Source organism: Conger conger, chromosome 4 (assembly GCF_963514075.1).
Source record: "Conger conger chromosome 4, fConCon1.1, whole genome shotgun sequence".
Classification (NCBI taxonomy): domain Eukaryota; kingdom Metazoa; phylum Chordata; class Actinopteri; order Anguilliformes; family Congridae; genus Conger; species Conger conger.
Window position 1 is genome coordinate 9,107,484 of NC_083763.1, and position 21,045 is coordinate 9,128,528.

Sequence of the window (21,045 nt, forward strand, 5' to 3'; positions counted from 1 at the left end):
TGAAAATAATTACGCTCCAAAATATGGAACCCCATTTCCCAAATTAATCACGATTGTATACACATTGGCACATTTCTTCAGTTACTATTGACACAATGATTCACGTCCTCACTGCAAGTAAGCGCCAAGACTATCGTTAGTACCACGTGAAAGCGGGTAATGTCCTTTTCAGTGTGCCTAAAAGCATGGATGGTGAGCTCAATCGAGGTCTTCAACAAGTTATTCCATTAGAATTATTATTATTATTTTTTTTAATGAATGACTTAAATCATTAAAAGGAAAACTGCGCAAGACAGAAGGCTTCATACATTGGTATTTATTATCAAAACACCTTACATAGGAAAGGCAATGAAATTAATTCAAAGCGTTGACGTTTTTAAAAAGAAAAAAAGAAAAGAAACGTAAAATAAGATTTGGTCACTAAAAACTTGAGCAAGCAAAAACAACAAAAAGTACATATTCCTTGCACCAACTCAAAGGCCTAAAAAAACATGGGAATAGATGGTACGGGGAAGACGACAGGAATTTCTGTTCTGATGGATTAGGCGTTCCTGTCGATTCTGACGTCGATCTCTCGGCCGCTCAATCGGTAGCCGTTCATGGTCCGGCAGGCCCGTTCAGCGGTCTCCGGATTCTCGAAACGGACCACGCCGCACCCCTTTGACTTGCCGTTCTCGGTTTTGACATCAGCATACTGGACAATACCTGCAAAGAGAAAATGGGCCATTACAGCACTCCTATAATGTGAACCTGAAAACAGAAGGCAAACAGGACTCCAATGACGTTTGCTCAGAAAGGCAAGATTCCATGGATAAATGCTCTTACCACATGAGTTGAAGGTATCCTTCAGCATCTGCCAGGTGAAGTCAAAGGGCAGCTACACGTAGAGAGAGATGCATACATTAGTGTACTGGATGCAGAGATTACTTCAAAATGGCACAGTATCCATTTTGCATGGAAGATATAGTTTGGAAGGCACACTGAAACATTAATACCCAACATTTCAGTAACATATTGGGGGCACAAATGGAACTTGTACTCACATTTCTGACAAAGATCTGGCAGCCTTTCCTGGGGTTGGCCCCGGCCCCTGGACCACCGGCCCCCGCCCCACCGAAGGGACTGCCAAAGCCTCCACGCTCCATCTCAGCGGGCCGGTCGAACTGGCCGCCCACCCGGGCGGGGCCCATGCGGTCCATGGTTGGACCTCCCATGCGGTCCATGGAAGGCCCGCCCATACGATCCATAGACGGGCCTCCCATGCGGTCCATGGTGGAGCCCATGCGGTCGAGCCCAGTGGTCGGGAAGCGGTCGATGCCCGCAGACCCGGCGCGGTTGAAGTTGGAGCCCATCCGGTCCAAGCCGGAGCTCATCCTATCCATGCCCATCGGGGACATGAAGTCCATGCCGGCGCTCATGCGGTCCAGACCGGACGGACCCAGGCGGTCGAAGCCGGCTTGGCCAAGCCGGTCGGCGTTGGAGCTCATGCGGTCCAGGCTGGTGCCCAGCCGGTCCACACTGGGCCCCAGCCGGTCGAGCCCAGACCCCATGCGGTCGAAGCCGCCAGGGCCCAGCCGGTCCATGTCGGACATGTGGTCCATCCGGTCCATCCCCATGCGGTCCATTCCCGACATGCGGCCGACACCGGAGCCCATGCCATCGATGTTGGAGCTCATTCGATCCATGCCCATTGAGCTACCTGCGAGACAAATAGTGGTGGGTCATGCAGTGCATTATTTAAAGGATTGGTAAAAGTCACGGAGACATCAGTGACTTAAGTTAAATCGTAGTACGGTACATAATACAAACCTATTCCCCTTTCACTCGAGTCTCCAAAACTGCGCCGTTGCATACCCATGTCATTCCGGCCAAACTCCCGGTCAAAGCCACCGCCGATCCCACGGTCCACATCTGACCAAAAAGAAAGTTTTTGAGGTATTTGTCCAGAGATTAGCAGGCTTCACAGGTCCTTAGCGATAAAAGGGGAAAAGGGGAAGCCAAGGTATTGTCCTTCGGGCCAGTTCCAGCGCTTACCGTTCATGCGGCCCATTCCTGACGGTCCAAAGTGATCCATGTTGTTCATTCCACCTCGATAATTGTCCATCCCTGAAAAACAAAAAGGACAAATTCTTAGTGGGTGCACAAGTAGGTTTGAACTGTCGCTGACCACACCTGCTTCACAGTACAATCTTTAGTGTGCCGGTTTCACACCTACCTCCCATTCTGCCCATGCCACCAAAGCCCATCCCATCCATTCCTACAAAAAAAGGAGACTTGTCAGACATGCACTGGTGACTCAACCCCATGTTCATCACCTGAGATGATCAAAAGTAGCTCCCTCACCTCCAGGTCCCATGTTGCCCATTCCTCCACCACCACTCCCACCTCTGTTAATCTGGAGCCTATCGATGGGCTGACCACCAGGCCCCAGTCCAAGCCCAATGCCACTCAAACCACCTAGAGGGACCACAAGATTCAGCTTTTTAACTCTTGAGGTGCAAGACGACAAATGCACCATTAGAATGTTCTTAACTGAAAATTATAACACTCCATTCACTACAATAAACTCTTGAGTTCAAGTTTGGGAACACAACATAGCTATGTGTACAGACTTTCCATACGTGTCAAACACAAGAAACTTACGAGGGAGGGAAGATGGACCCTCAGGGGGACCAAAGTCTTCTTTTGGTGCAGATTTTTCATCCTGCCAGGTAGAAGGTATAGTTTTTGGTTTAACAAAACAGTTGGGTTGAAGACCAATTTTATAAAATAGTGAGAAAGTTATAGCAGAAGCCACTTACCAGTTTAACATGCATGACCCGATTGAACAGGAGTTGACCATTGAACATTGCTAAACCATCATTAAGGAAAGGTCTTTGGAAGAAAGCTTTCAATTAACCAAAATAATCACAGAAGGAAACTGATTTGATGCACAACACTGCAACTAACAAAGTGAATAACTTAATTACATTTTCAAAAACTTAACAGTATTTAGATGGTTCAAGACATTGTGTGAACATGATCAATTTCTTTACTACACTACTTAAATTCTGAAGTTTAGTAAGCATCTAACAGTAAATACCATCTTTAATATTGTTATACTAACACATCAAAACATATACCATGCTAATAAATTAACAGCCACTGGCAGACATCTGACATGAAAAGGATACAGACTGCTTGCACAGCTTCAATGGGCAGGTCAAAGGTCACAGTGGCCATTCCCCGGCTTTTCCCGTCTTTGTCCTCCAGTAACTCAGCACGTAGCACAACACCAGCCATGCCAAACACCTCCTTCAGCTTCTTCCAGCCAACCTTGTAGTCCAGCTGCAACCCACAAATGCCACATCAATTGACAGAACTTGATACATTTGCATATTCAGAAGACTGCTGCTTGCTACACATTTGTGCATTCATCACACACATTGAGGTTGTTCCACAAAGACCAAAATTCCCATATGTAAATATAAAAAGATCTACACCAAATCTACACAAACTGATGGGAAGTTGGCAATTAGAAACACACTGCACCAACTGAAGGGCAGGCACGTCAAAATCCGGACTTCAACACGGAGGAAAAAAAAGCAAATGCAAAAGTCACGAAGGACACACTCGTACATTGGCAACAAAGACCGTGCTCCCAATCTTGCCAGCTTGAAGGCCGTGGATGATCTCGCTGGGGATGTTGGGGTTGTCCATCAGGCTGGGGGGAACGCTGACCATGGGCGGAGGAGGCGGAGCTCCTGGACCTGGTCCCATACCCATTCCCATGCCCATCCCGCCAGGGGGGCCACCACCACCGCCACCCCCCTGGGCCCTCTGGGCAGCACGGCGGGCAAACTCTCCATCAGGGTCCTTCAAGGGAGGAGAGACGAGCACTAAGAACACCGCCCAAACCGAGAACAGGGAAACCTGCAGATCTACAGACCAGGGCTGTGCAATCCTGTCCCAGGAACTGTACCATCCTGTAAGTTTCCACTCCAATCCTAACCCCAACACACCTCGTTCAACGGCTGGAGATCACGTTGGGCTGCCGACGAGCAGAAACCAGTGTGCCAGGTCTACAGGAAAACCTACAGGATGGCAGACCTCCAGGAACACAGTTGCGCAACTCTGCACCAATGGCAGGAGTTCAAGCCGATTTCCAGCAGAGCTTGGGAAATCAGCCACGGATCAAATCCGGGTACAAATCACGGCACCGATCGTATACAGCAGGACAATTCAAACGGCAATTTTGGCTGTAGACAACAACGCCTACCTCTTTCACTTTAAGAGGCCGCCCGTTGAAGTTGTGCTTATTGACCTTCTCTACAGCCGCCTTCATCAGCTCCTCAGTCCGAAACTCAACAACCCTGCAAACGTGAAGTGTCGTTATACATGACGCTCATCCTAATAAAAATTATACAAAAATTTTATTCAAGTTGAGTATAAAGGGGTACTTACGCACAACCCTTCATTCATTGAAAACGCCATTATGGGGCAATGGGAAAAAAAAGAGAACAGCAATTGCACATTAATACAGGTTAATTGAAGCTTAGAAAATATTAAGTTACACGTTATGTACAACTTACACACAAGCTGTAGTACATTAATTTACCATAACCCCTTTGACAGACCACCTAGGTCAACACATTTAACAACCAGGTTGACTATCAATCTTGGAGATCCACAGTAACAATGGTTAAGCCACAGCAAGAGCCCAGAAGCGTCTAATGCCACAATACGGCAACGGGTATAAGGAACGAATTGCGTACGGACCCAAATCAGCTTCCCACAATGGCATACATTTGAATTAACTAAATAAACGATACAGGCACGGTAGTTAAATTAGACCCGTGCACCTGTACAACATCACCGGTTTTAAAGCCAGCTTAAGAAAGCCACTGAACCACCATGCCTGGATGCTTGAACCCACTTTAGAGCCCAGCTCCCGGATGAAAGGCCAACCATGAAAGGGGACCGCCTGCTAACTGCAGGCCATTTGTGACGAGCTTTTCAAAACCACAAATTCTCAAAAGGCACCATCCCTCTCATCTATCAGTACCGTATTTCACATTGCCAAATACGGTATGAACAATGCCTTCTGAAGCTACACCCCTCAATTGTTCCGTGTTCAAGAAGTTTGAAAACAGAAAAAAAAAACGACAATCTGGGAGGAAATGGGGAAACTCAAGCTTCGAACAAGGATTCGTCTCTTGCACTTACCCTCGATTTGCCTTCCGCGTCCGTTAAGTGTTCCACGTAAGTTACCTCACCCACTACAAATCAGATTCCAGACGACACAGACCAAGGGAGAAAAGCCAAGAAAACAATGGTGTTTAGAACATACATGGATGGCCAGGTGGCGGCCAGAACCTCAACCAGCAAGCCCAGGGCCTCCAACAGCACCCAAGCCACACAATACTAGTACAGGTCTACAAGAAAGCTTGCATGTTTGCCTTCTTTGCCTGTCCTTGTGGAATTGGACCACGTTTATGCCATGATCGAGTGCAATTAGAGACAAAAAAAAGGCTGCAGACCAAGTCTTCGGGGGACCGAATCTTCTTCCCTTGGCCGGCCCAAAGGACAAGTTCACGGTTCTGTAAACCATGGCGTGTACGGTACAATCAACCCAATTACAACCCAAAACTACATGTTCAACGAGACCAAATAAGATGCCCTTCTTCAAGTCACAGCTTAATCCAAAACAAGCAGCAACTTTGAACATCACTGCACCGTTTCGGCCAATATTTATATTTAAATATTTAAAAAGGCTAACTGCTGTGGCCAACGAAAGCGAAGCAATCAATCATTGGCCAAACAATTTCTCGATTTACTTTGAAACATTGATACAGGGTCAACCTTAGGCAACCGCAAACAATCCAGCAATGAGCTAGAAGGACAATTCCAAAGCTAAAAAACAAGGACAAGAATAAGAGGCAGCTTTACTTTGTAGACCTGCACCCAAGGAAATACCCAGCACCACAAAATGTACGTCATGAGCCAAGTTTCTGCCGAGGCATCAGTAAACATGCTGTGCCCAACCTAAAACAGAGAAAGCAATTTAATACTACAGAATGCATACAAGCTGTACAGTGCACTGTACAACATTTTTTTCCTTGAATCAACTCAAACCATCTTTGGATGAATTTAAATTTGCAAAGCGCAAAATATTACTGTTGTAAGCAAACACACCAATGCACCATTCCAAAAAATCAAAGCTGCTGTATTGTAACCAGCAGCGCCAATGACATTTCATTTTACAACAGGACAGCCGCATGACCAGTGCAGCAAGAATAGATGCACAACTTTCCAATGTTTTTACATTAGATTAGCAATGCACCACTACAGTTATTTGCTGCCCTCAATATTTTGTTTGGCATCATTAGAGAAAGACAAACGTGTACTTGGGGACAGTCACCGGGCAAATTCTCAATCATAGGGAGCAAATGAGGCCCCGATAACTACTGGAATGACACCCCGCGCCAATGGCACTCAAGGCCATATTCCCCTTAGTCCGATTAACAAAACTTATCCGCCAAAGTGAACCCGTTCGTGAACCCGAAACATTCCTCAATCAAAATGCAACGGTGCAAATGTGTGAATGATCCACACGAACGCCCGCAATCACATTTTCAACATCAATTCAAGGAATTAGTCGACCCATCTATACATTACGTATAGATAACCAGTCACGATTGAATTTGAGGAGCACAGCCGGAAAACTCGTTACTGCAGGTGAAGGAGGGAAGACAATCTACACTAAAATCAATCAAAACAAGTCAATGTCAAAAACCCATATTCGGTTTACACCTGGGGTCTTTCCGTATCTAGAAATTACTTAAGGGGTTACAATGGGATAGGTCCGACACAAATAAATCATTTAAGAGTTCCAAATACTCCCAAATGATTTATCAAGACAACTTTAAAGGACCACCGTCAGCTGGCCCAAAATACGTTACCTTTTTCTTTCATGAGATCTTTGAGCGCTTGCCATTTCACATCAAAAGGTATGTTGCTGACAAACACACGGTATCTCTTGGATGGATTGCCGTAAGGCTCAAAGCGACCGCCACCGCGCTTCTGGGGCCTCTCCTTCCTGCTTTGGTGGGCGGGCTTGCCGTTCACTTCACTTTAGGTAAAAATGGGAGAATAAAAACAGGTAATTATGGATTAGCCACATTGATAGATCTGCAAAGTTGTTTCCAACATTCGCAAGTGAACCACTCGACTCCGCCCCGCAGCCTCACATAACCCCTCCTAAAAAAAAATGGGTCAGGGTTACGACGACCCAATCGACCATGCGTCTAGCGCAGTGCAATTAGCCTAGCTAAAAGGAAACTCCATTGTTCTTCGACGTTACTACCGCGCTCCAACAAACCAGCCTCGTGTATGTGATCAACTTTGGTTTGATCGTACAATTTGGCACATCGTACAATTTTTACAATAGATTAACTGGCTAATCCCAGCTAATGCTAATATTCAATTAGTAACGTTACCACGAGTTCTAGCGAAGCTACGACCCGTATTGCTAGCTTACAGCAGACCTTAGCTGACGTTATAAAGAAGCCATGCACTACCTAACATAACCTACCTAGCTAGGCTTTCGCTACATTACCGGTGAACAATGTTCAAAGAAGCGCCATAGAATGCTAGCTAGTTAGCAGAAGCTAGCTAACCGCAGTCGCATTTAGCAAACATCCAAATCGACATCTACGGGAGTACAAGCTGCTAGCTAAGTTAACCAAACATTTCGTATGGTCTGATCGCATTATTAGCCAACGTTGGTAATTTATCTATACGAACAGGTCATTAAAGCGAGCTTTTACCATATTTATTGCAAACACGTAGGCACCAAGCTATTCGGCGAACAATGAACACGAGAAACTTACCCCAGGCCTGGTTTGTCAACGCCATCAGTCGACATTTTGGCGCAGCTTCTATTTAATTACGTTATTGAATGAAAAAGGATGAAGTTTACGAACGAGTAATTTCTAATTGCCTTAATAAACAAATCTGGCAATATAAATTCGGAAAATACGATTTATAACTTAATTTAATCAACGTTAAGCGAAATTATCTGTTTACAAGTAAAACACGCACAAGCCGGCTAACTAGCTACCCAAAAGTGAAATGGCGGGCAGGAAGCCTTTGGGTTTTTATCGGCGCGGAGAATGCTGGGATTTCTTCTGACGCCACTGGTTAGCTAATAACTAAGGGAGGTAAAAGCTGATTGTAGAAAGAAATATTATTCATATCTGTTCGGTATATGAACATATGAATAAACCTGCAGGTAGTTATATATAGTACTACCCGTTCCTACGTCGATTTAAGAGAAAGAGTCTAGGTGAAAGTAACCCTTATCCCCAACAATAGAGCTACGTGAGGTGTTGCCATGACAACAGGAACCAGCGTCACGTTCGTCAGAATGGTGATGCAGTTGGGGGACTTATCATTAAATAATAAAATAATAATAATAATAATAATAATAATAATAATAATAATATTAATAATATGTCGCAACTACACGCTGTTTAGCTATTTCATAAATACTGTCTTTTTAGCTGCATTTGATATCCTTTACTTAAATTACCTAGCTTCCTAACTTATTATTTCTAACTTTCGACTAACATTATTTAGCTATTAAATTAGCTATGCTTGCCTGGCGTTTGCTATTTGTTTGATAAACGTTCGATAAACGTTCACAAGCCCGACACCCCACAAACGTTAGCAAAAAAAATCAGGATTGATAGAAAGCTTACTACTTTCGTTGTGGCGGTTGCGGAGCAACTGCAGCTAGCTAATTATTCTGCCTGTCGTTTAACGTTACTTGCCGAGCCTAGCTAGAATATGAAGCAGCAAAATCGATAAATAATGTAACGTTACTCCTGGACTGACAAGCTAACGACGTTGGCCAGTTGATTATACAAATGTCTGATTATCTGTATATCTTTCTTAAAAAAAGAAGCAAAAATAAGCATGACATTCATTATCCACTCGAATGTCCCACAAATGTATTGTTACGGAATGCCATTAGCACCATCGTGTGCATGGTATGGGAACGCAAGGGACTCCTCCCCTTCTGCAGAGTCAGGAAGATCCCTTCTTCCTGCGGTCGGATCTGGGTGACAGCTAGCGCATTGTCTCGCGCACTGGGTAGAAAAAAGGACTCGCAGCTGCACATCGCTAGCTAGACTCGAAATACAAAATCAAGTCGGCTTCTTTTTAGCGGATTGTCGTCCAGGGCGCTTTTCTTATTCAAACCATGGGGAACAGAGATGATGAGTACGATTTCTTGTTCAAAGGTAAAGTAGCGCTAGCTATCGACGTATTGAGCTATTTAGCTAGCTAGCAATGAGTTTTCCTGCATTGTATTGCTTAATAATGCGTATCTTGCTTCATAATTCCGAATAGAAAGATATATCACACATTGCCTTTACATGTTGTTCTGTGCCATTCGGTCTGTGTTGTCGTATGTTTTTGTCGCATATTTTATAGCTAATAGACGTATTTAGCTAGCCAGCCATGTTTCAGTGTTGTATTACCAGCTAGCGAGCTAACTAACAGAATATAGGCTTCGTAAAGGAACTGTCATTCATTATATCATTGCAACATCCGCAACTGGGAATCTAGCCAGTATCAAGACGCCAGAAACAAAATATGCACATGTGTTTTTGGTTAGATATATAATGTCAAACAGAGCAATCCAATGTTCTATTTTTGGCTATGTAAAATATTGTAAAATATTGTGAGCTACAGTTGTCGTAAATGACAGCTTTTCAACAGTTTTGTAATATCAAATGATTACGTTTTCTTCATCCAGGTGAACGTTTGGTTACTTTATTTTAATTGACAACAAGCTAACGTTATAACAGTGCACAATGGGTGACACTAATTATTATCCAATGGCAGTGGCTTATTGTGGTTTCGATGCTACAGATAGAAAAGCAGTATATAGCCTACCATATGCTTCTGTAACATGGAATTAATCGCAATATTTTAGCTGGAACAATCACTACTGGTAAAACAACGCGTTCAACCATCAATCACAGTGCGTCATATTCTATTACAGTTGCTAATTTTTCATAATTGGAATTAAACGATTGGAATCGTTTCGTATCAAATTGCTGCTCTGTTTGGCCTCTCTTTCTAAACTTCCATTGCACACTGACGCATAACGGCAACATAAACTGTACTATTGAAGGACCAAAAGGTATCCGGTCTAGCCACTTTGATATCACTGTGGCAACAGAAAAGGGAAAGAGGCCCAAAACCGTCGACTCAGATTTCCAATTGTACAGGTTATCAGCTTCCTGCAGCGTATCCAGGGGGACAAAGTTCGACTATATTTCCTCTGACGGGACAGGACAATAACACTTTCCGGCTCCGCAGTTTCCCCTTGATCGCGCCGCACTTGCTGAATATCCAGGCTCATCTATGCACACATGCTCATATTGAAATAAAATGGCTTCATCGTATTATTTATGTGAAAGGATTAAGCATTAACACACCCTGAATATGGATTCACTTCATAAGAAAGCAAAGTATTTAGACCACAAGATGTTTATGTTGCGTCGGCCGCTCTTTCAGTTTGTTGAAAATGGCTTTTGTATTCCAATCCACCCACAATTCTGAAGCACCACTGAGTCACAGTGTCTTAAGAAATTGACAGTTAACTCAATAATAACTGAGGTAGTGTAGGCAGAAGCTGAGCTATTTCTTCAGACACGTCCAGTGAATCATGTGGGGTGTCTTCAGTTGCGTTGTGAAATTGTGGGAGGCCTGTCCCCCATATGCTGGGCCTCTTGGGCAGGGCTTTATATTTCAAGGGGATTTGCTCTTAAAAATGTATGTGCTAACTGGAATTTTTTTTTAGGTGCACCTCGACTAACTGGGATGCATTTGTGTGCTCCTACATTTGTATTGTGCCCTACTATAAGTCGCTTTGCATAAAAGCCTCAACTAGATAACTAACTATTGCCTGTAAGCCTGTAAGACTGTTTCTGACCATGCGTATTCACCACAGTGGTGCTAATTGGAGACTCTGGCGTGGGGAAGAGTAACCTGCTGTCCCGATTCACACGGAACGAGTTCAACCTGGAGAGCAAGAGCACCATCGGCGTGGAGTTCGCCACCCGGAGCATCCAGGTGGACGGGAAGACGATAAAGGCCCAGATCTGGGACACGGCGGGACAGGAGCGCTACAGAGCCATCACCTCAGCGTGAGTGCGGGAGGAAGTGACATCAGGGCCTGGGGGCATTCTGGGATATCAGCTCACCTCACCCTAGCTGGAAAGGGTCTTAAAATGGTGCGCGATCTTTCAGGACGCAGAGAATGACTTACCATCATTAGGATTGGTTTCAGTATGTAGAGCCACAATAATATACAAATAATTGTGGGAATGTTTACATGGGAACTTGGCCATGCTTGTGGGAGTTGTGCTGCACAATATCCAGTGGAGATTCAACTGCTTATATACAACCACATGGCTTATCTTATTGACTTTGCCCATCATGTCAGTAGAGGTACAGTGCACACTATAGTGATTAGTGACTATAGTGACACAGCTCCCAGAAATCCTCAAACACAACCTTGGACAAGGATAAGTATCAGCAGCAGCAAAACAGCAGCACTTTAACCAAATTAAATTGCTACATTTAGCAAAATGGAAAACTGCTTTGTGCAAGCAATTTGAAGCCCAATTTTGTAAACATTGAAACTGTTGCACCTTTAAATTGGCAATTGCTAGCATATGTTACACTACACTACGGTTATTTAGCTGATGCTTTCATGCGAAGCAGCATACAGTTGATTAGACTAAGTAGGGGACAATCCCCCCTGGAGCAATGTGCAGTTACGGCCTTGCTCAAGGGCCCACCAGCTGCACAGATCTTATTGTTGCTACACTGGGGCTTGAACCGCCAACCTTCCGGTCATGTACCTTAGCGACTAGGCTGCCCACTGTCTAATACCATGAGAGTGAGTCTTCGGGGAGTCCGTCAGCGGTGGAATCACAGGCTGTGTTCAAAACGGCATACTAGCATACTACTCATACTAAATTTCAGGCTGATTTTCATTGAAATGTAGTATGAATAGTATGCGGTTTGAAACACACCCAGAGACATGTTTTAAGCCAGTCTTTAGTCTTGACTCCTGTGGTATCGATAAGGCTTCACTCTCCTGGCCAGGGACATTTGTTATGTTGCTCAGAGAGTAAGTAAATGAAGGCGTGTGTCCTTTGAGACTGTTGTTGTGTTGTAGTGCACTGTGAGATCTGAGACTCCCCATCTCCCTCAACGCTTTTAGGTGTGAGTATGTGATTGCAAACATGAAGATATGCTTTATTGAACCCCGCGGGGTAATTTGCTCACCCATGCTAGTTACTTAGGAGTAGTGGGCAGACACAGTGCAGTGCCCGGGAGGCCTTGCTCAAGGCTTATCGTGGCTACACTGGGGCTTGAACCACCAACCTTCCGGGTTCCCGTTGTGTTCATTAGTCACTACGCTACAATGTTCTTAACTGAACATTCTAACACTGGTGTAACAGCCACTACTGGTTAACCCTTTCAGGTGTGAAATCGCAGATATGCAATTAGAATGTCTCAACTGAACATTCTAATGTTGATGTAACAATCAGTGCTGGTGACTGAAAGCAGAGGAGTTCCAGAACCCTGACTTAGAATTTTGAAAACACATTCTGAAAAACCTAGTCCACTTAATGGAGCTGAGCTAGGGGGCTGTAGGAACAAGTCTTCCTGTGTGTGAACCTGTGCTGCTTCTCTCAGGTACTACCGAGGGGCAGTGGGGGCCCTGCTGGTGTACGACATCGCCAAGCACCTGACCTACGAGAACGTGGAGCGCTGGCTGAAGGAGCTGAGAGACCACGCCGACAACAACATTGTCATCATGCTGGTGGGCAACAAGAGCGACCTGCGCCACCTGAGGGCCGTGCCCACCGATGAGGCGCGCGCCTTCGCAGGTAACGCTCCGCCCTGCTGAGGGGGCTCACTGTGGGTTAGCCTTAGCCACCAGCCGGGCACACTGTGGGTTAGCGTTAGCATTAGCCACCAGCCAGACACACTGTGCGTTAGCATTAGCCAACAGCCCAGCACACTGTGGGTTTGCGTTAGCCACCAGCAAGACACACTGTGGGTTAGCATTAGCGTTAGCCACCAGCACAACCCTGACTGTCTGTATCTATTTCCTTTTCCATCTGCAGAGAAGAATAACCTGTCCTTTATTGAGACATCAGCGCTGGACTCAACCAACGTAGAAGAGGCTTTCAAGAACATTCTCACAGGTACAGAAGTTATTTGGTATTGGCTAATATTGTAATATTATAATGTTTTATCTCCTGTTGTAACTGCAATAACCTGCTGCTTATTCCTGCTGCCTCTCCCCGCTGCAGAGATCTACCGCATCGTGTCACAGAAGCAGATCGCTGACCGGTCGGCACACGACGAGTCTCCAGGCAACAACGTAGTGGACATCAGCGTTCCGCCCACCACCGACGGGCAAAGAGGCAACAAACTGCAGTGCTGTCAGAACCTGTGACCCCGTGACCCCTGACCCCCATCAGGACCCCCCCCCCCCCTTCTACCCGCCCCTCCGGTCTCCGCTTTGCTCCTGAATATTGTGCTGCTGCTGCTCCCCGTACCTGCACACAAACACAATTCTTTCTTTTTATTACTTGTTAACGTTCACGTGACCTTCTGCCATGTAATGAAGTTTTACAACCTCTCTTTCTCTGTCTGTCGTTCATGGCCTGCCCCCTCCAATGCTCCTGCAGTGCAGGGGCAGAGTAGTTAGCTATTAAATTCACAATGATACTTGAAGTGATACTGCAGTGATGTAGTTACCAATGTGGTCCACAAGGTGGGGCCCTGCACACCGACCACCCTACAGTACAGTTAGTTCAAAACAAGAATCATGCAAAATACTGTACCATTTTATCAGTGATGTATTGGTTGGAGAGTTGCACACAATTAATGATCATGCCAAAAACGACCTTGATTGTTGCCGTTATTGTATCCAACATACTTTATTTAGTCATAAACACAAGAATTTAAAATAGAAAAAAAGACGTCGTATATTTTACAGTTGACAATGATTGAGATAGGGGCATAAGACATACTGCAGCTGAATTACGTTAATTAGTAATTGGTCTGGTAGAAAAGGATCTATATATTAACAATGTAAACTAAATGTGTCCTGAATCCCTTTTACACTTTTGTTTAAAGCTTAACATAGTACACTAAAGCGTGGAGACATACAGTATAGAATCATTAGTACTCTCTGGAAACTAAAGTGCAAATATTTGAGACAGAATTAAATCATGCACAGTCCAGTAGATGGTAGAGCATATAAGTCTTGTCTTTTGAGAATAATGTATTTATTCGCTAATGAGAAGGGTAGAGAAAAGTTCAGTTCAGGGGGCAGAATTGTAGTTGGTTAGGTGACCCTCAGTGACAGGAGTATGCAGGAAATCGAGGGTCCATTATGCAGTTAAGAGTAAAATAAAAGTCCTGAAAGGGGAGGAGTTTCTCTAGAGAGCCAAATTCATGTCCCTGGAATTGATGGCAGACATTCCCTCCAAAATGATGGACATTTGATATTTAATAACAGGACTGGTATTTATTTTGGAATGATATGCATTAAAACATAAACTCGACACCTTTCCTCTCATTGTGTACATTCTGTATCAAGCAGACAGGCAGATTTTTAAGGACAGAAATAAATCAATGTTGGAAAAGCAGGGCGCTGTGGTTGTGTGCGTTTGTGGCATTCATTTTTTACCATCACACCCATAACAGCCGGTATCACCCTGGCATGAAAACTACCAATGCCTTGTGTCCAAACTATGTTGTTTATGGGGCACTAAACATATTTGAGAAGTTTAACGCAAAAATACTGTTTAAAAGTACGGAAAAAATGTAAATTTAAAAGAACGTATCTGATTGGAGCCCATTCATCACTTAGGAATCTTTGAAGCACATACTTTGTCACATATCGTTAACCCCTAAGGTGTAAGAATACGAGACTAGAATGTTTTTAACTAGACATTCCAATGCTGATGTGGCAATCACCAATGGTAACTGAAAGCAGAGAATCTTTAAGCAAAGAAAGTGTTGAACGCAATGGAGCTGCGTTTCAAATTTTTGAAAAAGTGTTCCAAAAACCTACTCTTCAAGTGGTTAAAAATGAAACCAATACTTCACACATCTTACAACTGTGGGTGGTGGAGGGCATAAGACATATCATTCTAATATCCCTCTAACACTGAACTCACCTGGATCATTCACCTGGATCACCAAAACAGGTGTAGGTGACCACAATGACTGTGAGGAAACAGAAATGTTTCCCACCCAAGCCAACACAGCTGGCAAAGAAATGGTTCACTTCCTGGAGCACCTGTCCATCTATACCATACACCATCTTAAACATACAAATTAAGAATACAGATCCAAGCCAGAGTTCAACATGTCATAAAAAAATAAACAAATTCAACCTTTTTTTACACATCCTGTAACTTGAGATTGGTGTGTGTATATAATTTCTAAAGTTAGCAATTATTACAATTACTGTCATCCAATTTCAAACAGCCAAGCAAATATTGGGTTTTCAATTTATGCATAAATGGATGCATGTAATTACTACCACTATCTAGTTGTTTATAATTTAGTTTTATATAATTTATATTAATCCCTGACAAAAAAAAAGTATGTAAAAGGACAGAGTTGAAAACAAAAGCCTCTTGAAAAAATTAATAAATCCAATGGAGGCAATAGAACATGAAGAGATTAACCCATCTTAAAAGAACTTCCTTTAACTTTAGTAGCTTATTTTGCTGGCATACAAGAGCCCATAAATATTGGTTAATACAGTACAGACATACATTTCTCTTTACACTGCCTGGTAAACAACATCAATGATGTTGCTCACTTGTATAAGTAAAATTGTGCCATAATATATACAGTATGTACACCATACACTTAAAGATCACAATTAATTAGTCATTAGTAATTAAAATAGCTTTTTGATATATTATTTTGACAGTCTTGCATGTCTCCGAATTCGTTACGAACAGACATTCAGAACAATGAAAAATGAAAAGCATCATTTATTACCGTCAAATTAAAATGAAAACAGGAAATAACACTTTATATAAATCCCTTTTGAATCTGGATTATGAATCAAGCCAGTATCTCAAAAGTACTTGAAGTATATTACCCTATACATTTGTAAAAGTGCTTTGAAATATTAAAAGCAAATAAATAAACAAAAATATATGCATGCTTCTTTGGAAAGGACGACGTGCTGTAACTTGCTGGAATACTACAGGAACATGTCTTTCTACTTTTAGCGGTTAGGCAGTTGATCACTGCAGGCTAGCCCTGGGCAAGTACAGCGAAGCATCGAAAGAAAACCTCGTCCCCACACAGCAGATGCCGTCAGTGGTTATTCTCATTCACCAGTATTAAAGATTGAAGAGCTCTTTTAAGGTTCAATTGCAATGTTATTTCCTTAATCGACGCTTTCAGTGTTGCAATACTCCGCACTTCAGAAAGATTCATAGCCTGGGTCTGGAAAGCAACCAGCGTTTTTGGTTGGGAGCGCACCAAGGAGAGATGACAATGGGCAGGGCAGCGTTCTTCACCGCAGAGGAAAGCCTCTGAGCGGAGTGGCTCATTCGTTGCGTGTAGTATTACCATTTATCTTGTTCCTGTTGCAGAGTAACCACTGACCTAGACGACCGCTAAGAATTCAGAGGTTACGTCTGTTTAAACATATTACTGTACTTCACAATGGAAGCGGGAGGCCAGGGTGCTGAGTCACTGTTCTACCAGATACCTCCCAAATCCACAGCTAAACACAGTCTATCGTTTCCCTGCAATTGTGGTGAGAGAAAAAAGGCCCAATGCAGGATTTTTGCTTTGCTCAGGATTACAATCCAATAATGTACCACCTGACAGGGGATTTGGGAACTTCCATTTTGTCACCCACTATGTTGAACACGGATTAATATTTGACTCCTACTGCAATTTCATCACTTACAAATCGTAGGATTATCATTTTCAAATCAAAAGGAAAATACAGTATTGTTTTCATCAGGTTACGGGTCTGGATTTCATCCAGACAGACAAATGGAAAATCCTTTTCCGTTTTAGTCCCATTTTTAGAGCACTTAATTCCAGACAAATTACATTTGCTCCCATCTGTGTCACACTACCGCCCAATTTCAATGCACCAATCATGCTCGAGCTTGAATCCAGCCTCATCACAACCTGGCCAATGGGCAGACAGCAACCGCATCCAGCTGCTGTCAATCATAGGACCTTGGCCACTTTAGCTACATCATTACCACCGCATCTCCGTAACGCGGAAAAGCACAAACCACCGAGTGTGGAAAGAGCGTAAAGTAAGCCATTTTGCTCTAGAAGGGCCTTCTAAGCCAGTGCGTTGTAGATTTAAATAGAAGGAGGTTGTGAACTTTCAGTTTTGTCCAAGCAAACGAGGGACGACCACCAATACTGACTCAATAAGAGGGGGGAAAAAAAACAACAACCTAAATGTCAAACTAATTGTAAACCAAACATGGACACTACAAAGCAGGGAATAATAATTTTACAGAATAATATTCCAGTACACATTTATAAAAACATTTGACTGAAGGTGAACACCATGACTATTGTAACCGCATTCAGGCACCAAATCTATGAGCATCACTGAAGGTTAGTTTTGCATAATTCCCTTACAAAGAGGCATCTTCCCAACAGTGGTCAGATCAGCCCGTGGACTGCTCCTGTGAAGAGCTGTAAACAGATGAACACGCCCAACACTGGAACGGACTGACCAAGGACATTTCTATTAATACACCTCTGTGTCACAACCAGGGCTATCTCAAGGAAACCTCATCGGCAAGAAGATCGAGTGAAATTTGGCCCTGGGCACCATCTGAGCCTACGTAACTGCATTCACAGCTTTGGGAATCTCTCCGACTACCATCCGTTCAGTTTAAATGGATCAGAACTCGCTTTTCAGATTTTTAATCCTGACGAAGCAACCGTCGCGCTGCCACGGCAACCTTTGAGCGGCCATTTTGTACACCCTGCACTTTCCTTTCTCCCCTTTCACTCAAACCCCAGCTGACCTAAAATATTCTCACAATGTTGCTGCCATGCAGTGGCAATGTTATTACACTGATTAAAACATTCCAGTAACGTGGCGAGAACGTTTTGCGTTACAGTAACTGGGCTGTACTTGATACACAATGACGCATTTGAAAACAGAAGATGATCCTGGACACCCAGTTCTTGATCTAAAGATTAAACTGACTCTTTCTCTAAACACAGCGTTTAGAGGTAAAGCCTGTCGTTCCTTGGGGAGAGTATATCTGAATTAGAGCGGCCCATTCCTGCCTTATGGCTGGTTTCCGAGCTGGAGCACTCAGACATGGAGTAATTAAGACGGTGAGGAAAGGCGCAGATGAAAGCAGGCTTCTTCAGTTCACTGTGTGGGAGTTCTCCAGTGTCTTCTCCAGGGTACCCTAACCAGTGTCAGCTTCAGCTAAACATGCGGACGTGGAAAAATACATTTGTTTCCCAATCACACCAGGGGTAAACCCACGTGCCGTGGCCTTTTTTTGGCTGGAAAATCCCAGTCTTAGACTGGGTGGCCCGTTTGTGCTAGCCTGGCTGCATTGCTACAAAGTGGTGTTCAGGGTTCTTTCCAACACCCCTGTCACTGAACACTCAACACTGAAACTCACCCCCGTCACTTCGCTGGGAGCAGAGAGAAAAGAAGGGAAAGAAACGCGAAACGTCAAAAACATTTTAACATAGTGCAATAACGCGCATGTTGCTAGGGGTGGTATTTGAACACTCGCTGTGGGGGACAAGCATCCTCTGCGTTTCACTGCACGCACCCGTGGCTATAAGTCTGTCACTGACGCCCGTTCTCACAGGGAAAACAACGAGGGTCATTTGCAGTTCAACGGCTTCCGCACACTGCGAAAGTCATGGGTCTCTCGGCAAGCCCGTGTCCGGCACCACTCGGACAGCAGCGGAGCAGAAAGGACTCTGGGCGGGCTTGTTTACCGACACAAAGGGAGGAGACCGCGACAGGCATGATGGGACATGGGCGCTTGTCGCCACTGCATCAGAGCGGGCAGGTAGGCAGCCTCCCACCAGGAGTACCCGGTTAAAATCGAGCGGAAGCTTTGCCCAGCCGCTACGTCACCTAGCAACCGGGAGCCTATAATCAACGCGCGCCCCGTTTTCTGCGACTTCCACAGAAGGACAGGAACCAAAGCCCCGACGTGGGGTCCTGGGTAAACTCTGACTATGGTAGAGCCAAGCTACAACGCGTTCATGAAGGGGTGCATAAAGCTACACTCTGCTGTGAAGAATTACAAGGTTTAAGAACAGTTCAAAGCCGTTTCATCCATAAAAGCTGTGTCCAGGCCCACCTTTTCTCACTACAGTACCCAGGAGGCCGTTCTCTCCACCCAACCGTGTCCAAATGTTTGAATAAAGTAAAGAGGCAAGGATGAGGCATCGGGGCTGGGGACGAGCCTTCAGCTCACCGGCTCGAATCTGCGCGGACTACATTTCAGGCTCAGAAAATGAAACAAAATCAAGACAGGTGAAAGGCTAAGTGCCGAGACACTTATAAAACGGGTAAAATCCAAACAGAAACGCGTCCACAACTCTTCCCAAGTTCAGGTTGGAGACGTGCCGCGACAAAGAGCCGGGGAGGAGACCCACCCCCCCTCATCCTCTCCTCCTCCGCCCTTCATACAACGGTCTCATCCGCCGACTTCTTCATCAGCTTGGCGGAGAGCAGGGAATGCTGGGAGCTGTGCGGCCCCTCGCCGGACATGAGCAGGCGGACCTTCTGATTGGTTCGTCTCCACTCGGAGTACAGCTGACAGTGATAGCGGAAGGACACCTGCGGAGAGGGGAGAGGAACACGGGGCGGGCGTGTCAGACACTCGGCAGAAAGAGATTCTCAAGCGCACGCGGGTTCAGAGACACTTCTCTGAAGGAACACCTGCCACCAGGCAAATGCTGGTAAAAAAAAAAAAAAGGATTGTGGCTGGTTTGAGATTTAAACTCCAGCAGCCACTTTGTACATTTTCATAATTCTTGTCATTTTCTCACACTTCAGAGTGAATTTTCACGGGGCTGCTGGCTCATTGCGTTAAGGCACAGCGCTGTAGGGCAGAGATGAGCCCCAGGGTCTCAAATCAAACTCAGAACGTGCCAGCGCCATCTGTGGCCGGTAGTCCACGGGGCTTGCACCATGAGTACTACGAACCAATGATATTGGAAGAGAATTCTTTCAAATTTACTCTACTTGTCAAATTTACTCTAGTTTCTTCCGTTGCCATGGCACTACAGAACGTAGAGAGAACCACAGCGTCAGTTCAAAACGCCCACTTAACAACACGCTTCTTAAAATAGACCCGTGACGAGAAACGCTTTGCTTCTCAAAGTCATCCAGTAACAGGGTATAATTTTATCATGGGAACAATGGAGAGAGAGCGCTTGCCTGTGGCACGGGGCTGGGTGTGTGCCGAGGCGCCCCCAGGGGAGTGTTTTACCAGGGTCCAGCAGACCCCAGCCCAGGGGAGAGTGTTTTACCAGGGTCCAGCAGACCCCAGCCCAGGGGAGAGTGTTTTACCAGGGTCCAGCAGACCCTAGTCCAGGGGAGAGTGTTTTACCAGGGTCCAGTGGACCCCAGTCCAGGGGAGAGTGTTTTACCAGGGTCCAGCAGACCCCAGCCCAGGGGAAGGTGCTTTACCAGGGTCCAGAGGACGAAGATGGTGAAGAGGGCGATGGTGAGGGCGATGAGGCCCAACGCCTCCAGGCGGCTGTTGAAGAGCAGGTGGTCGTGGGCGCCCCGCAGACACAGCCAGCCCGAGATGGCCGCCAGTGGCGTGATGAACAGGAAGCAGAGCATGTCGCAGAACAGCGTGCGCCGCTCGTTATACGGGCCCGGGTCTCGCAGCCACTGAGAGGGGGAGAGACACGGTTACACACACTCACACACTCACAAACACA

The 21,045-nt window shown here is 45.0% G+C and overlaps 3 protein-coding genes across 3 annotated transcripts in view; 1 reads left to right on the forward strand and 2 right to left on the reverse strand.

Moving 5' to 3' along the window:
- Nucleotides 1-301: 301 nt before the first annotated feature.
- Nucleotides 302-8,121, reverse strand: hnrnpm (heterogeneous nuclear ribonucleoprotein M). Its single transcript, XM_061239234.1, has 16 exons — nucleotides 7,872-8,121; nucleotides 6,942-7,111; nucleotides 5,206-5,258; nucleotides 4,444-4,451; nucleotides 4,259-4,352; nucleotides 3,619-3,855; nucleotides 3,174-3,327; nucleotides 2,802-2,851; nucleotides 2,644-2,704; nucleotides 2,344-2,457; nucleotides 2,216-2,257; nucleotides 2,035-2,106; nucleotides 1,810-1,911; nucleotides 1,044-1,699; nucleotides 826-877; nucleotides 302-705 (listed from the first exon to the last, which is right to left on the reverse strand). The coding sequence occupies exons 1-16, from the start codon at nucleotides 7,904-7,906 to the stop codon at nucleotides 542-544; spliced, it is 2,064 nt and encodes a 687-aa protein (XP_061095218.1). The 5' UTR covers nucleotides 7,907-8,121; the 3' UTR covers nucleotides 302-541.
- Nucleotides 8,122-9,059: 938 nt separating this feature from the next.
- LOC133126403 (ras-related protein Rab-11B-like) lies at nucleotides 9,060-14,735 on the forward strand. Its single transcript, XM_061238598.1, has 5 exons — nucleotides 9,060-9,284; nucleotides 11,006-11,201; nucleotides 12,766-12,959; nucleotides 13,200-13,280; nucleotides 13,389-14,735. The coding sequence occupies exons 1-5, from the start codon at nucleotides 9,245-9,247 to the stop codon at nucleotides 13,532-13,534; spliced, it is 657 nt and encodes a 218-aa protein (XP_061094582.1). The 5' UTR covers nucleotides 9,060-9,244; the 3' UTR covers nucleotides 13,535-14,735.
- The window catches only part of marchf2 (membrane-associated ring finger (C3HC4) 2), a 12,915-nt gene continuing 5,825 nt past the window's right edge, over nucleotides 13,956-21,045 (reverse strand). Inside the window, exons 4-5 of the mRNA XM_061238597.1 lie at nucleotides 20,786-20,995; nucleotides 13,956-19,930 (exon numbers count right to left, since the gene is read on the reverse strand). Of these exons, the coding sequence (XP_061094581.1) occupies nucleotides 19,775-19,930; nucleotides 20,786-20,995 (366 nt within the window). The 3' untranslated portion in view covers nucleotides 13,956-19,774. The remainder of the gene's footprint in view (nucleotides 19,931-20,785; nucleotides 20,996-21,045) is intronic.

What these genes read in the sequence shown, in the direction of transcription:
- hnrnpm (XM_061239234.1), bottom strand. Translation starts at nt 7,906, where the DNA reads ATGTCGACTGATGGCGTTGACAAACCAGGCCTGGG. An exon ending in GGGCAACATGGGACCTGGAG is followed by an intron (nt 2,258 to 2,343) that starts GTGAGGGAGCTA and finishes CTTTTTTTGTAG; the next exon opens with GAATGGATGGGATGGGCTTT. An exon ending in AGGAATGGGCCGCATGAACG is followed by an intron (nt 1,912 to 2,034) that starts GTAAGCGCTGGA and finishes CTTTTTGGTCAG; the next exon opens with ATGTGGACCGTGGGATCGGC.
- LOC133126403 (XM_061238598.1), top strand. Translation starts at nt 9,245, where the DNA reads ATGGGGAACAGAGATGATGAGTACGATTTCTTGTTCAAAG. An exon ending in TACAGAGCCATCACCTCAGC is followed by an intron (nt 11,202 to 12,765) that starts GTGAGTGCGGGA and finishes TGCTTCTCTCAG; the next exon opens with GTACTACCGAGGGGCAGTGG. An exon ending in TTTCAAGAACATTCTCACAG is followed by an intron (nt 13,281 to 13,388) that starts GTACAGAAGTTA and finishes TCCCCGCTGCAG; the next exon opens with AGATCTACCGCATCGTGTCA.